Source organism: Schistocerca gregaria, chromosome 2 (assembly GCF_023897955.1).
Source record: "Schistocerca gregaria isolate iqSchGreg1 chromosome 2, iqSchGreg1.2, whole genome shotgun sequence".
NCBI lineage: Eukaryota > Metazoa > Arthropoda > Insecta > Orthoptera > Acrididae > Schistocerca > Schistocerca gregaria.
In genome coordinates this window covers 87,755,891-87,771,940 of record NC_064921.1, presented here as the reverse complement: position 1 = coordinate 87,771,940, position 16,050 = coordinate 87,755,891, and the positions used below count along the sequence as shown (strand labels likewise).

Here is a 16,050-nt window from a genome sequence, read left to right as displayed (position 1 = left end):
TGCGCGCATTCTATTTCAGAAGAAGCACTTTTTGTCCAAGTTTTTGAATGTATGGCAGTCTTCTCATTGTGCCTGTCTGTGACTCAGTGTCTTCTCTGTATGGTAAGTAGCACTCATAACATTGTTGTTATTTCATCTTAGACTTTCCACTGTTTGAAAATAGAGGAAATATTTATAGTAGTTGCTTTACACACCTAGTTGACTGCTTTTCTGTGTCTGAAGTATCACTTCCTCCCTTGTAAGCTTGTGTATTAACAACTGTGTATGCATATTTTAATGGATTTTAAATATTGTATGTTGCTTTAATTTCTGTTGTTTGTGAAGCTCTATTAGCTTTTTATGTATGCATGCTTTGATATATCTAATATCATTACAAAACTATGGTCAAAGAATAAAGAATAATAAAGTTCAAATATTATCAGTATAGAAGCATTAATCAAAAGAAAATTCAATAACATTATGGTAGGACAGTATTAATCATACTTTATTGTATATCCTGCTCGTTCTGTGTTTTGTGTTGGCCTCTCTTCTATAAATCTTTGCATGACTGAGACATTTGCTGGTATTTGGAAAGTCTGTGTGTTGATGAAAATTACTGGTTGAGTAACCTTCTTTGGCAAGTCAATTTCTTCCTTTAGAGCAAACATCCAACCATCCAAAATTATGCCAAGCCTGAAACAAGTAGTAGATTTTTTTAAACAAACAGCAATGTTGTGTTTAGATTTACAGAATTATGAACTATGAGTGTAATATTGGGGAATTTAATTTTCTCCTTATTACACAGGTTGTTAGTTATTTAAATTAATTATTTAAATTAACTGAAGAACAAGACTGCCATAAATATGTTAGAAGTGGCTGATGTCATATATTTTAGATCAACATAGTCATTAGCGGTACTGCCTTAAAATCAGTGTTACATAAAGCTGCCATCAACTCATGCAAAATGTTCTACACGGTGAACACAAAAACATGAGTCCCATGTGTTCCTGACATACTAACAGGGATGTTTGAAGCAAGGTAATATTTCAATAGTGCTGACTAATCACTTGCCAAGAGCACATTTTTAAATGTTGGAACTTCAACCAAATCAACATCCAGTGTGTTGTTGCGTACCAAACCAACACACTGATGGGTATAAATGTTATCCATAAGGCGAAGTATATCAGGATTATGGTGAGCAGGTAAAGCATAATAAAAATTGGCAGAATCTGAAATACATCTTACCTAAATCGAGAATCTGTTCCTAGGGCGAGCAGGGCTGTACCACCACCAAATGAATGCCCCATCATAACCAGATTACTCAGATCCAAGCGATCCTACATGGGAATTACAAAAATTGTGTATAAGTCCTTTAGATAAAGTGCACAAATAAAGTAAGAACTAAAAAGGAATTAAATTAATTTTTGTAATTTACCTTAAGCTGAGTCAGAAGGAAGCCATTCTTGAGAATATTTTCCACATTAGATCCCGCATTTATTCTCTCTAGCAGGTCAACAGCTTTAACACACTCACTCGCTCTTTTCTTAATCTGAAATGCAAAGTAGGAGGAAAAGATTACATAGCTTTCTAATATATGTAAGCATTACTTATAAGAGTGGAATGCTTGATATAATATAATTTACACCAGGTTCAGCTACTTCAATGATGTGAGTAAATGATGAGAAACAGGGAAAAGTGAAGATGTTTTCGTAAAATACTGACAGAAGAGAAATTTATCTACTGCTTAGGAATAGGACTGATTTGCAATTAATAGTAGAAACTGAATAATACTGTTCACTGAAATGAGAAACTTTAAAGTAGTTTTCAGCTTCTTCATGAGTAACGATCTCTGTATAAGTAAATAAAATCCTTGGGATTTCATTACTGCATCATACTTTTGAAAACTGGTAGAAGCCAACTTCAGAGAAATACAGTTTGCATTCCAGAGAAATGATAGAACATGTGAGGAAACACTGACTTTAAATATTTATCTTAGAAGATAGATTAAGGGGACAGACCAGGGTAGAATTTGTTTTAGCCTAAGCTTTTATTGGCTTAAAATGTTCCTTAGAGAGTTTATTTTTAAGATTCATTCATATAAAGTGTGCCATAAATATTAAAATATGTTAAAACTGGGATTTACTACATGGGGGTCTCATGCATCTGATGCTGGAATGCAACCGATGTAATACTATAATAATTACCAGTGGAAAAGGATAGTATCACACAGGGCATTAGTATCAACTAAAATACCATTCTCAACATGATTTCTCTTTATAACATGATTTTTTTAATGGCAAACAGTCTGAAAGCAAGTGCTTGTCTTGTAAATAAATGTCATGTGACTAGGGCCTCCCATCAGGTACACCATTCGCTGGGTGCAAGTCTTTCGATTTGACACCACTTCAGTGACTTGAGTGTTGATTGGGATGAAATACTGATAATTAGGGCAGCACAACACCCCGTCTCTGAGCGGGAATCAAACCCGGGCCCTTAGGATTGACATTCTGTCGCACTGACCATTCAGGTACTGGGCTTACCTTGTGCCTACTTAACTTATCATTTCATTTATTTTTTATATGAAGTAAAATATGAGTGCTTCAAAATGACAAGCAAACACATTTATATGGACAGAAAAGGCTTGAAAAGAAATCCGAACCATGCAAAATATGCTTTGATTGGTAAAAGTGGAATCAATATAATCTCAACAAAAGGTGACAGTGTTTCGACATCAGCACAGCTGATTAATGGTTTGTTCACTTCCAATGATAAGAATATGAAAGACAAAACTTTACATGCTTGTTTTTTCAAAACAACAGTTTTCAAATTGGCAGAAATTGTAACTCATGAAATATATATCCAATTACAGTATACCTTTTTTAACTTGTGAGTCAGCATTTTTTTCTGCAGTTGTATCTAGGAATTTCACAATATATTTTAATTTCAATTTTTGGTGCATGTTTCTATTACATTTTTGTTGAGAAAAATGACTTATTTCAGATTGTCACCAATTTGTTAAAAACTATTTTTTGTAAATATCCTTGTGTACCACAACAGACAATATTATCAGTTTCAAAGCAGTTTTTAAAATTTTGTTCTAGGCTGAAAATTGTGGTGTTCAGAGCACCTACCAACTGCCATCACACATAGCAATTGCCTTTCATCAATTTCTGTGGACTGTCCTCTGGGTGCAAGTTTTTACTTCCAAAATCGAGCCTCACCCTGGTCTACCCCCTTAAAGAAAGGCAAACCTATGTTTATAGCAGCTGTAGTCTTAGAGAAAGCTTTTGGCAGTGTTGACTGAAATACATTTTTTGAAATCCTGAAGGTAATGAGGGTAAAATGTAGATCATGAAAGGTTATATAAAACTTGTACAGAAATGAGACAGTAGATATAAGAGCCAAACAGTATGAAAGGGAAGCAGTAGTTGAGAAAGGAGTGAGGCAGGTTTGTAGTGTATTGCCTTGTTACTCAATTTGTACATTGAGCAAACAGTGAAGGACATAAAAGAAACACCTGGAATAGGAATTAAAGTTCAGGTGGAGGAAATAAAAACTTTGAGGTTTGCTGATGACATTGTAATTCTGTTGGAGACAGCAAAGGACTTGGAGGAGCAGTTGAACAGAACTGACAATGTCTTGAAAGGAGAATATAAGATGAACATCACCAAAAACAAAACAAGGGTAATGGAATGTGGCTGAATTACATCAGGTGATACTGAGAAAATTAGATTAAGAAACCAGACAAAAAGTAGGAGGTGCGTTTCATTATGTGGGCAGCAGAATAAATGATGATGGCCAAAGCAGGGTGGATAGAAAGTGTAGTGACAAGAAAAGCGTTTCTGAAGAAAATAAATTTGTTAACACTAAATACTAGATTTAAGTGTCAGGTGGTCTTTCCTGACAGTATTTGTCTGGAGTGTACCCTTGTACAGAAGTGAAATGTGGACAATAAGCAGTTCAGACAAGGAGAGAAAAGTATCATTTGAAATGTGATGCTATAGAAGAATGCTGAAGATCAGATGGACAGACTGCACAACTAATGAGAAAATACTGGAGAGGACAGGGGGAATAGAAATTTCTAGCTTAACTTGACTAATAGAAGGGATCGGTTGATACAGCTGCATCGAACCAGTCTTCAGATGGAAGACTACAACAACAAGAGTAACAACTCCTGACTTATTTGAATTATTGTCTCTGTGAACTTTGTACTGCCAACCATAGTGTATTGTCTAATAATGTGTGAATCACTGGTTTAATTCTCATCTCCTGCAAATATCTGTAAGTCAACATTATAATTTCTAGAAGGTCCTGGAACTGACTTGTTCATGGAATACAGGAATTTTCTAGAATGTAGCATGTACAGGGCGTCCATAATTAAAGCTTCAGTTTCAAAATGCTGTAGAAAAGGAACCGCTACTCACAATGATATCCCATTTGAATAGCATATTACTGAGAAAATACTAAAAAAGTAAGAAGAAGAAAAAACCAGTAGATGGTGCTGTAAGCATCAGAATATGCACAACAACAGATGTACAGCACACAGTCATTCCTCAGTTTGTGTCCGAGGCACCCAACATGGTGTCTCCATGAAAGACCCCGCGCTGCTGGTAAAGCTGTTTTAGAAGAGTGATGACTGTGTGCCAGTAGCCCTGCAGTTCTTCTGAACACTCAAGGGTATAAAAAAAAGCCATTTTCGAATTTATGATAAGGGTCTGGAGTAAATTATTATAAAATTCAAAAGAACAGGTTCCTTTGAAGTGCAGTGTGGTAGAGTGGTGAAAGCAGTTAATACGATATCTATCAAAGATGTGGCCACAGTATTGCAGGAGAGGTTGAGCTGTGGTGTGCAAACACACAGTGCAAGGGCAATTGCCCAAATGTTGGACATGCCAGCGAGCATGGTGCATAAAATCCTATGACAAATCCTGTACTGCTATCCATACAAAATCACTCATGTTCAGTAGTTGCTTCCTGCTGACCTGCCAGCAAAAAAAATGTTTGATCTGGAATTTCTTGTTCATGTGAAAATGGATAATGAATGGTCATTGAACATTCTGTGGACAGATGAAGCCCTTTTCCATCTCCAAGGACATGTCAATATGCAGAATTGCAAGATTTGGGCAATAGAAAATCTGCATGCACATTGGCCGGTAGCATTTTGTTCTGCAAAGGTGACTGTGTGGTGCCAGTTGATGACGCTGGTTATCTCAGGGCCATATTCTTTTGAGAATATGAGTCCTCCAAGTCCTGTTACCTACAGCATCACTGGTAAACATTATTAGTCTTTTGCACACCAATGTCATTCCAATCCATCAACAGTGTGGATGAGTGGGTGGGGCCATTTTTTTGCAAGATGGTGCTCTTCCACATTTTGCACAGCCAGTAAAGTGAATGCTGCAGAGGCATTTTGGAAATGCTACAATTATCAGCCATTATTTTCTACAGCCTAGCCATCCAGATCATGTGATCTTACTCTGTGTTACTTTTGGCTGTGCGGTTATCAAAAAGAGGTTGTGTTCAGTGCTCCAGTTATGAACACAGTTAAACTGAAGGCACACATTGTTCAATACATTCTGAATATGACCCCTGAGACACTCTGATCTGTTGGGGAACATGCCCTTTGTGGATTTCAACTTGTGACAGAAAATGCTGGCTAGCATATTGAACATGTCTTGAGCCAATCTCATAACAATTATGAACCAATATCATTTTGATTTTTATGCAGTTTTTGATCCAACGACAATTAAAAACCTATGTCATTTTGCTTTTTATGTGGTTTTTGGCCTCAGAACAACTAAAAACTGATTTTTACCATACAATGCAATACAGCCTTGCTGTGCACTAACACTGCCGCACGTGTTGACTGCCAAGCTTGTGCAGTATGGATAATGTAATGTGCAACTCAAACCATAGCCATTGTATTGCAATCCATCTGTCATTTGTAGCCAACCCCATGAATGTTAAGATGCCTGCGGAGGCATCTATTTGTTTGTTTGTTCCAAGACATTTCTCCCTGTGTCAATAATATGCTATTCAAATTTGACATCACTCTCAGCAGAGTTTCTCTTTCTACAGCATTTTGAAACTGGAACTTTAACTGTGGACACCCTGTATGTATAAATAAGTTGGAGCACTTTCTGCTAAGGCAGGCAGTTCAGCTCTGTATGGACTTTCATATGTACTCCATAAAATACTTTCAGTGTGTAATGTTAGTTCATTTGACAGCATTGCTCTCATAACAGGTAAAGATTTTGGATTTTACATGGTAGTTTGGTGGAAACACTGGGTACCTCAGACATCAATATTTCCACTGCCTTGAGTACATAAGTTTGTGCAAAAGCTGTTAATTTTTTGAGCAATAATGTGAGTATAAATAGTAAATACATTTGAATGTACCAGTGGATACAGAAGCATCAGTAACACAGATGCCCATCAGTCATCCAGCAGTGTTTCTAGGACATGCTGGCCAGGATTCAACAAAATGGCTGAAGGGATTTGACTTTGTCATTGAATACAACAGTGGGATGGCACAATCTGTCTTGTACCATATACTTTTACTTACACTTTACAGCCACGCAGTGATTCAAGAACAATGAGCAAAAGCTAAATTATGGACAAATTTCATGTGGAAATTAAGAACACATTTGAGGCAACCAGCAACAAGTCCTCACAGCTGGAGAACAACTGAAGAACAGAGTCTAATGCATGATAGTTATATAAAAGAGTTCTGGTGCTGTGTCTCAAACAGTGAGCCCAAAATGACAAAAGCCGACAAAGTTTCACTACTATTGAACGGTGCCATAACATAGGGCATCATAAAGTAGTGCTAGCACATTGAGGCACGCACCACTAAATAACACGCTGAAAGATTTTGGATAGATTAAAAATATAATATTGAGGGATGTCATGGAAGACCTTCAGAAACTTATATCACTAATTTGGTAAATAGTAAGGAAAGTGATACAAAGTTCTACAATGCCTGTTAATGCCAGGCCAAGATGGTTAGAAGGAAAAGCTGTGAATATGAAGACCAGCTAGGAAAAGCTAAAACCACTAATTAAAGAACAGCTTTGTCAGTCATTGGCATCAATTTCAACAAGACAGACCAACATTATGGAATGGAGTTAGAAATCTCAGACTTAACACACAATTTGAACTTAAAGACACAATTATCTCACAAAATTGAAGATTCTTGATGACAGAAATAACTAGCACACTTGCCAATTCTATTCCCTTGCAATAAAATGGACATTTTGCGAGTGGAGGGCAATACACCAGTATCTTTACATCATGGATGCCCTGGAAAAATGATGAGCGTTTGATGGCTATTATGCTAAAAAATGTCCGACAAGGCAATCAAAGGTACGAGCAGAAAAACAGGCTAACTCCAAATGTATAAACTTTGAGGTAAGTGTTGCCACCTGTTGCTGGATATGGGAACTATCAAAATTGACATTGTTTTCACACCTAAATATCCTAATGTGATATTGAAGGGTGGGCCAATGTCAATTTTGATTCTTCCTGTACCCAGCAACAAATGGCAACACTTATCTCTAACATTTTACATTTAAAGGTTAGCCAGTTTTTCTGCATATGTCTTCAATTCTTTGCACACCAGGTAACTGCAGATGCCTATTTTTGACCTGTGGGATGAAGCCCATTGCCAAACCCTATCTTAAGTCACTCTTCAAGGCATTGCAGTCATTCCTTGTCTCCATACTGAAGTTCCAACTGCTCATTCAGATGCTGAAATTTTCTTGGAGCCTGAAATGTGTTTCTGTGTTCTTAATGAGAGAAAAAATGCCAAGACAGAACTACACACTGAAGCAAATAATTATATCGGCACAGTTCTATTGCAAAAATGGTGGAGGAGTGTTTGGTTATGTCTCGGTCTAAGAAAACTTCTCCTCACACTGAAGAAGGTAGTATTGCAGTTGGTTCGGCAATCAGTAAGCTAAGCTATATACATAACAGACCATTCACTACTGTGACTGACCACCATTCTTTTTTGGTGGCAAACAAGTCTCAAAGAAATCATCAGGACAATTGGAAAGATGGACACTGAAGCTTCACAAATATGACATCACAGTAGTATACAAGCATTTATACAAATGCATGGATGCCAAATGGAGTTTGTATAATCCACTGGAGGGACAGTACAATGCTGGTGGTGCCTCAGTCACCACTGCACTAATGAAAAATAGCAGCTGAACAAAGGAGTATTTCTGAGGACCACAGACACATTACAGAAGGAAGATCCTGTCTAAGGAAATTTCTGAATGGTGGAAGGAACATTGTGTAAAAGGAATTATGACTCAATGGGGCATAAATGGTTGTTAGTCAACCCTGTTATTTACAGCCAGCTACACTGAAGTGTTTTCACAATGCTTTGACATCAAGCCATCTAGGATTTGCGAAGAATCTTGACAGAAAAGAATCAGGTATCAGCAGCTAGGTCTTTACTCATATGTCAGACATCATGTAAGCAATTATAGGAAATGCCAACATAAATAGCACATGCCACAAGTAACTTGAGGGCATTTGGTACCATTTTCTTCAACAGGTGCTCCTGTTTCACTAGACTGGAATTGTTCTCATGGTAAGGTTCAGTGAATGAGAGCAGTGTGGAATGACTATCTCATCGAAAAAAACTTCCTGGAAGATTAAAGGTAAGGAGGCAAGGTACTGGCGGAAGTAAAGCTGTGAGGATGGGGTGTGAGTCGTGCTTGGGTAGCTTGGTTGGTAGAGCATTTGCCCGCGAAAGGCAATAGTCCCGAGTTCGAGTCTCGGTCCGGCACACAGTTTCAATCTGCCAGGGAGTTTCATATCAGTGCTCACTCTGCTGCAAAGTGAAAATCTCATTCTGGAAACATCCCCTAGGCTGTGGCTAAGCCATGCCCCCACAATATCCTTTCATTCAGAAGTGCTAGTCCTGCAAGGTTCACAGGAGAGATTCTGTAAAGTTAGGAAGGTAGGAGACAAGGTACTGGTGGAAGTAAAGCTGTGAGGATGGGGTGTAAGTCGTGCTTGGGTAGCTCAGTTGGTAGAGCACTTGCCCGCGAAAGGCAAAGGTCCTGAGTTCGAGTCTCGGTCCAGCACACAGTTTTAATCTGCCAGGAAGTTTCATATCAGCGCACACTCTGCTGCAGAGTGAAAATCTCATTCTGGACTATCTCATCAGCTACAGGAGTCCCCACGGTAAGATAGATTGCTGAAGCTCCAGAAATTGAGAGGTTCCTTATAGAAGGTATAATTTTGAAACATGGAGCACCTCTCTGATCATGGAAAAGTGTCTCAGCCAAGACTGGTGTCAGAAGTAAGTGCCTACTATCTGCAGATGAATGGCATCACAAAACATTTTAATAAGATGTTGGCAGGTTTCATGCTTTTTTACCTGACTCATAGTTGAGAGCTGTATAAGGAAATGTAGACTTGCTCAACAATTGCTGTATCTCAACTGAAGTAATTCCATTTGAACATCACAGTGACAATATGAGCATATGAGCAGCATGCATGAAAATGCTAGTGCCACCATTCAAAGACCAACAGACTAAATGTATATCCAGGAAGCTATGCTACATTCTGAAACAGGAGGTCAATGTTTTACAAGGAGGGAAGCAATAGCATCTGCAGTAGATCATCCACAATCATGTAGTAGTTATAATCAGTAACTGGTGATGTCTGGATCACTGGTTCAGTTCCTACCTCCTGCAATTACTTATCATTCAACATTCACAACATCTAAATGGTTTTGGGTCTTCTTATCTATGGAATATTGTAATTTGCTTGAACATGTAGTCAAGTGCACACACTGCTGAATCAGCCTGTTCAGCTCTTTGGGTGCTCAATGAACCTATTTTCCATGTGGAGTGATGATTCTTGTTGACAATGCAGCTGTTGTAACTGGTAATTGATTCCAAATAATATAAGACAATATTATTATTATTGGTGGTGGTGTTGGTCTTGGTGATAGTAGTAGTAGTAGTGGTGGTAGTAGCAGCATGAGTAACAGATTTACAAAGAAAACAAATCTGACCAGTTTCATGTTTTCATTACCGCACCAACAATACACAAAGCATCTGATGTTCATCAAATTTCCAAGAACACATTCCACACTGTCTGTCTTTTAATGCAGAAGTAATGAGCTATTTCAGCATACCAGTTAGTCTCTTAATCAGTGTCTTACACACGAAAAAATGCATTAGATTTAAGCATCAGATGATTTAAGCTATTTTTACTGAAAAGTATAGACTTGTAAAATTTCACTTGTTTTGTATCTCACTACGTGTGCAAATGGAAGGTAGGGATATATCAACATATGTAACAATGTCCATGTCCAGCAACAACACGTGTGGCAGGGAAGCCGATGCTATCCCAGGTCAGTTCTATGAACAAATATTAGGTTGCCCAGTGGTGGATGTACTGTCAGTTTCTGTTATTCAACTTTGCATTTAAAAGTGAACTTTGATCACCATTGCAGTTTACCTGGTCTGATTTAGACATGTGTTTTATAATGCTTCAACTGATGAGTATGCAGTTTCCATTTATTTATATTCTAAATTCAGTGAACATGCATGGTGAAGTTGGACTTAGATCAAATGCAGCCCGGAACTATTACATTTTAATTTCAATCAGAAACTATTGCTTATTTTATTTCTGTCAAGGACTATTATTATTTGATCTTCTGGACTAACAAACAATATTAATCTGTTGTTACAGAAAGTTTATTTGTGTTCAACAAATTTTGTTGGCCTTCAAATGAGGGTTACAATAATATGGTTGCATATAATTAAGAAAATAATATAAACAATAATACAATAATAGATAAATCAATATAAATAATAATGTAATGTAAAACCTGTTTATTTCGTTCTGCATAATGATCCTTTCCTAGTGGAATATGTTTAAATTTTATCCAGGTGCGTTTGTCCTCATCTCTATCCTTCTGTGATTCATAATACCAAGTAGCACCTGCTGAATTTTCTCTGAAAGACATGCCGAAGTAATAAGACAGAACAATTTAATGCAAACATATTGTACACAAAAATTTCAAGTTATAGACACATTATGCAGAAAGAGTTTGGAGTATTCTCCAACTAATACAAACATGATTTTTTCAAAATAATGTATATCATCTGTATCATTTGTCTTGTTACACCAGTTCCTTTGTTTTTGTCTCACTGACTTACAAGGTACCATCATATACATACAGCATGCTCAATTTTGCATATACATGTTCCAAATTGTTATCTAAAGTTGAAGTTGATGCTCATCAGAACAAGAAACATTAATATTTCAGAACTGCAGATTACATCATTTACATTCGAGAAATGTATATAAGGGTAAGTGGAGTTAAGAAGCAATAATATATGTCACTCTAAATGCTAGACTAAATTATTTCATGGCACTGACTGGCAAGATATAAATAAAAACATAGAAATTGCTGTTAATTGAATGTAACCCCCTCTAACAAAAGCTCCAGTTCCTTTACTTCTGATATTCTGAAGCAAAACACAGGAACAATGAGACATGGTGAGTGCCACAACAAAAAGAAAAAAAAAATGAATATCATAAAATGGAAAGCCTCCAGCATGAAGCATTATACAAAGGAGGAAATAAAGAGTTAGGAGATTGTGCCTGATTGGTGCCCAAAGATATGCAGAACAGTCACCAAAGATGTATATGATGAGGCTGAAAAGAAGTGACAAGTGTAAGTGGAAAATGAGAGGGAAGAATGGCTCAGTTTATATAAAACAGGTTGGCATGAGTTCAGCTCGATCATATATTGAGAAATACTTTATGTGTGGACCTCTAAAGTGTTAGTACTTCAAATACAATAACAAAAACTAAAAATATGTATGTATATTAGGTGTCTCCACCATGCAAACTTATGAACTGATCAAATACATGACTCAGGCACACGCTGTGTGTTTATCTGCATACTTGTAGCCCATAAGTCTGTGCCCCAATGTTGTAGTGACCAAACAACTTGTTACTGAAGCTATGAAGTCTCTCACAATGTGTATGACAAACAAAAAATTTGATGTGGTTTTTGTTTATGGTGATTGCTGTCAGACTGTTGGAGCAGTAGTGCAGTTGAATGCTGACATGTATCCTGATTGTGCCAAGCCCTTACTATCTGTCTTTGAAAATATTATTAAAACTATTTCAAGGAAGTGGAACTGTGATTAATAACATATACCAACAAATAACAACAGCAACTGACAGCAGAAATGTTTCTAACATTTTAACAGCAGTAATAAACGATCCACATGTTGCTACAAAGCAACTTGAATATCTGAATGGAATCAGCCAGAGGATCCCTATGAAATCCCCAAAACACCTTCCCTACCCTCTGGCTCCTACCCTTGTAACCGCCCCCGGTGTAAAACCTGTCCTATGCACTTCCCACCACCACCTACTCCAGTCCTGTAACCCAGAAGGTGTACACGATCAAAGGAAGAGCCACATGTGAAAGCACCCACGTGATTTACCAACTGACCTGCCTACACTGTGATGCTTTCTATGTGGGAATGACCAGCAGCAATTTGTCCATTCGCATGAATGGACACAGGCAGACAGTGTTTGTTGGTAATGAGGATCCCCCTGTGGCTAAACATGCCTTGGTGCATGGCCAGCACATCTTGGCACAGTGTTACACCGTCCGGGTTATCCGGATACTTCCCACCAACACCAACCTATCCGAACTCTGGAGATGGGAACTCGCCCTTCAGTATATCCTCTCTTCTCGATATCTGCCAGGCCTCAACCTCCGCTAATTTCAAGTTGCCCCCGCTCATACCTCACCTGTCTTTCAACAACTTCTTTGCCTCTGTACTTCCACCTCGACTGACATCTCTGCCCGAACTCTTCGCCTTTACAAATGTTTGCTTGTGTCTGTGTATGTGTGGATGGATATGTGTGTGTGTGCGAGTGTACACCTGTCCTTTTTTCCCCCTAAGGAAAGTCTTTCCACTCCCGGGATTGGAATGACTCCTTACCCTCTCCCTTAAAACCCACATCCTTTCGTCTTTCCCTCTCCTTCCCTCTTTCCTGAAGAAGCAACCATCAGTTGCGAAAGCTAGAAATTCTGTGTGTGTGTTTGTGTGTTTTATTTATTGTGCCTATCTACCGGCGCTTTCCCGCTTGGTAAGTCTTGGAATCTTTGTTTTTAAAATATTTGGTGTGAGCTTTACAAGAATTTGAGACAAACAATTTGATAAACAACTCTTGTCATCTATCAAGTCGGGAAAATAATTCAAATTGGCCTACAAAAACCATATGTTATGCAGCAGCTGCATGTCACATAAGATTTTTCCATATTCTCTCACTGTGTTTGAAAAAAAAACAACTAGTCCTAGAGAAAGAATGAGTAGGACCTTTTTGTAGGAAATTTAATGTAGTTTACTTCTTTTGCTGGGGCATGTTTTCATTAGAGGCTGTGTTTCTCGAGTTATATATATATATAAAACATGCAAAAGTAACCTTCCAATGCACCCCCACCTCCATGATCACCCCACACCATTCAGGGTTTTTCATATGTTATTCATGCCACTTGCAAATTACAAATTTGTCATTTGTGTAAGTTTCACATCACAATTTTGTGAATATTAACTGCATAAAATTACCAATGAAATCATTTTATTTGTCTGTCCTCATTACTATGAAACTACTGTGCTTGTCAAGGTTCAGTTTAGACCAAATTGTAAACGTAATTAAATTTACACAATATTTACAAAACACTCATGAGAAAATTTAAATTAATACTGTTAATAAAACAGCCATCTAACCCGGTGGTGTAACAGCTGAGTCAGTGAAGACCAAACAGGCTGAGTAAGGCAAATGATTAATGTAATCACAAATTTTTGTATTCTGGCCATTATTTGGTGAATGTGTTGGTGGGGATGTGTCTGAACATCACTTTTGTACCTTCCTCTTCAATCAAACCCTGTGGCCTGTAATGAAAATGTATTCCAGTACAAAATTTGATTATTCTATTGAAAATCTGGTGCAATGCACATGTGCTGTAGAGTAAATGGTTTTGCAGGTCAATTTGTTAAAGTTTTCTGACTTGACAGGCCACATGTGTCCTATATCAGATTGCTCCTCTTGACTTGATTCTAAACCACTGGCGTGTGTTGTAGACAGTTATCATTTACACCCTGTACATACAGAATGTTTCCATAAGAACGTGCAAAAATTTTACAGGGCATAGAGGATGCTCCACTCGAAAATTTGAGGTAGGGAACCTGGGATCAGAGAAACCAAATTAAGGAGATAATAGGAATAAAACCACATTACTATGTACATTTTTACTTCCCTTAGTTACAGTTAACTACACATACAATCACTGAATGAATGTACCATTTGTACTGTACCTTACAAAATGTGCTGTAACTGATGGCCATCAACCTCAATGCAAGCATGACATTGACGAACAAGATTCTGGTGTGTTTCGAATCATGTCACAAGCAGCTACAATTCTGGCAACTAATTCCATCTGTGTATCCACTGGAATCTCATACACAAGTGACTTTAGATATCCCCAAGGAAATAATCAAGGGGATTCAGGTCAGATGATCTCGCAGGCCATGGAATAGGACCTCTCCTTCCAATCCAGTAACCAAGAAATACAGCATTGGGATGATTGCGGACATCCACATTGAAGTGGGGTGGTGCATCGTCATGTATCCACTTCCTTTCATGAACAGCCAAGGTGCATTCTCTGACAACTCCGTCAGAACTCTTTGCATGAACCTCAAGTACAGGTGGTCGTGAAGATGATATGGTCCTATGAGACTGTTGCCTACACTGCCGGGCCAAATACTTCACAACAAAACATACTGTGACTCTACTACAGCATGAGGGTTTTCCTCACCCCACACATGACTATCCCTCCTGTTCATAACACCATCATGATCAAATGAGGCCTCATCAATAAACAGCACAATCTGGAGAAAATCTGGTTAATCATTTGATTGTTGGAGCAACCACTGACACAATGTGACTCTTGGTGCAAAGTGAATCACAAGCATTGCATGGACTCATTGTGGGTGATATGGGTGTAATTGTTACTCATGGAATATGTACCTCATGCTAGTGTGTGCAGTGCCCATTTCACGAGCAATACAACTTGTAGTGGGGTTCACTGCTACACGTTCCAGCACCTCCTCTTGACAATCACGTGTGCGAGTGAGCCTCATGTTGCCAGGTTCCTTGTTTCTTCTTTCCAATGAACCAGTCTCCTGCATTTGCCAATCAAGTGAAATAAACACTTGTCATGATGGATGATGCCTGTTAAGAAATTGTTCCATGTGCAACCTTTAAGTAGTGAGAGCCTTGCAACATACTTCTCCATCCACAAGGTGCATGTCAGTGAGTTCTGCAAAACTGTACCACTTCTGCTTTGTTGTATTGTACTGTATGTCCCTGAATAGTACTGAGTGATGAATGGCTTTGTCATTGGTTTGTAGCAAGTTCCATCATGAGACAATGTAAATATGATACACCAGAGCCACCTTATGGACAAGTAAAGTAAACAAAAACTGCATCATGACTTCCTAGTAATAAGGCTCATACTCCTCGTTCCTTTGCAGGAAATAAACAATGTACTTGTAAATAACCAGCACAGTGCATGTAAACTTGTGCATGTTAGTTGTAAATAAGCTGGAAAACTGTAATGCCAGACAAAGCGGTAGGCAAGTTTACTTCCAATCTCCTTAGGTTGGCTTCTCTGACTGCAGGTTACCTACCTCAAATTGTTCAGTGGAGCATAATCAGAAACACCCTGTACAAGGACAACCACAAAAAAAATTAGTCACCACCAAGAAACCTTGCACTAATCTAAATCAGTGTACATTCTTTGCAAACCACAGAGAAATGCATAGCGCAAGGCACTTCCCATTATATCATGTATTAGGATTTTTTCCCGTTTCATTTGTGTATGGAATGTAGAAAGAATAACTGCTGAAATACCTATGAGCAAGCAGTAACTACTTGAATCTCATCTTTGTGGTCCTTATGGCAACAGTATGTAGGACATAGTTATGTAGATCATGATTCCTCATT

General features: G+C 38.1%; 1 protein-coding gene across 1 annotated transcript in view; it reads right to left on the bottom strand.

Moving 5' to 3' along the window:
- Positions 1 to 16,050, bottom strand: part of LOC126336379 (platelet-activating factor acetylhydrolase-like) — an 80,785-nt gene that overhangs the window by 10,809 nt on the left and 53,926 nt on the right. The window contains exons 5-8 of the mRNA XM_049999992.1: positions 10,841 to 10,967; positions 1,415 to 1,528; positions 1,225 to 1,316; positions 484 to 672 (exon numbers count right to left, since the gene is read on the bottom strand). Of these exons, the coding sequence (XP_049855949.1) occupies positions 484 to 672; positions 1,225 to 1,316; positions 1,415 to 1,528; positions 10,841 to 10,967 (522 nt within the window). The remainder of the gene's footprint in view (positions 1 to 483; positions 673 to 1,224; positions 1,317 to 1,414; positions 1,529 to 10,840; positions 10,968 to 16,050) is intronic.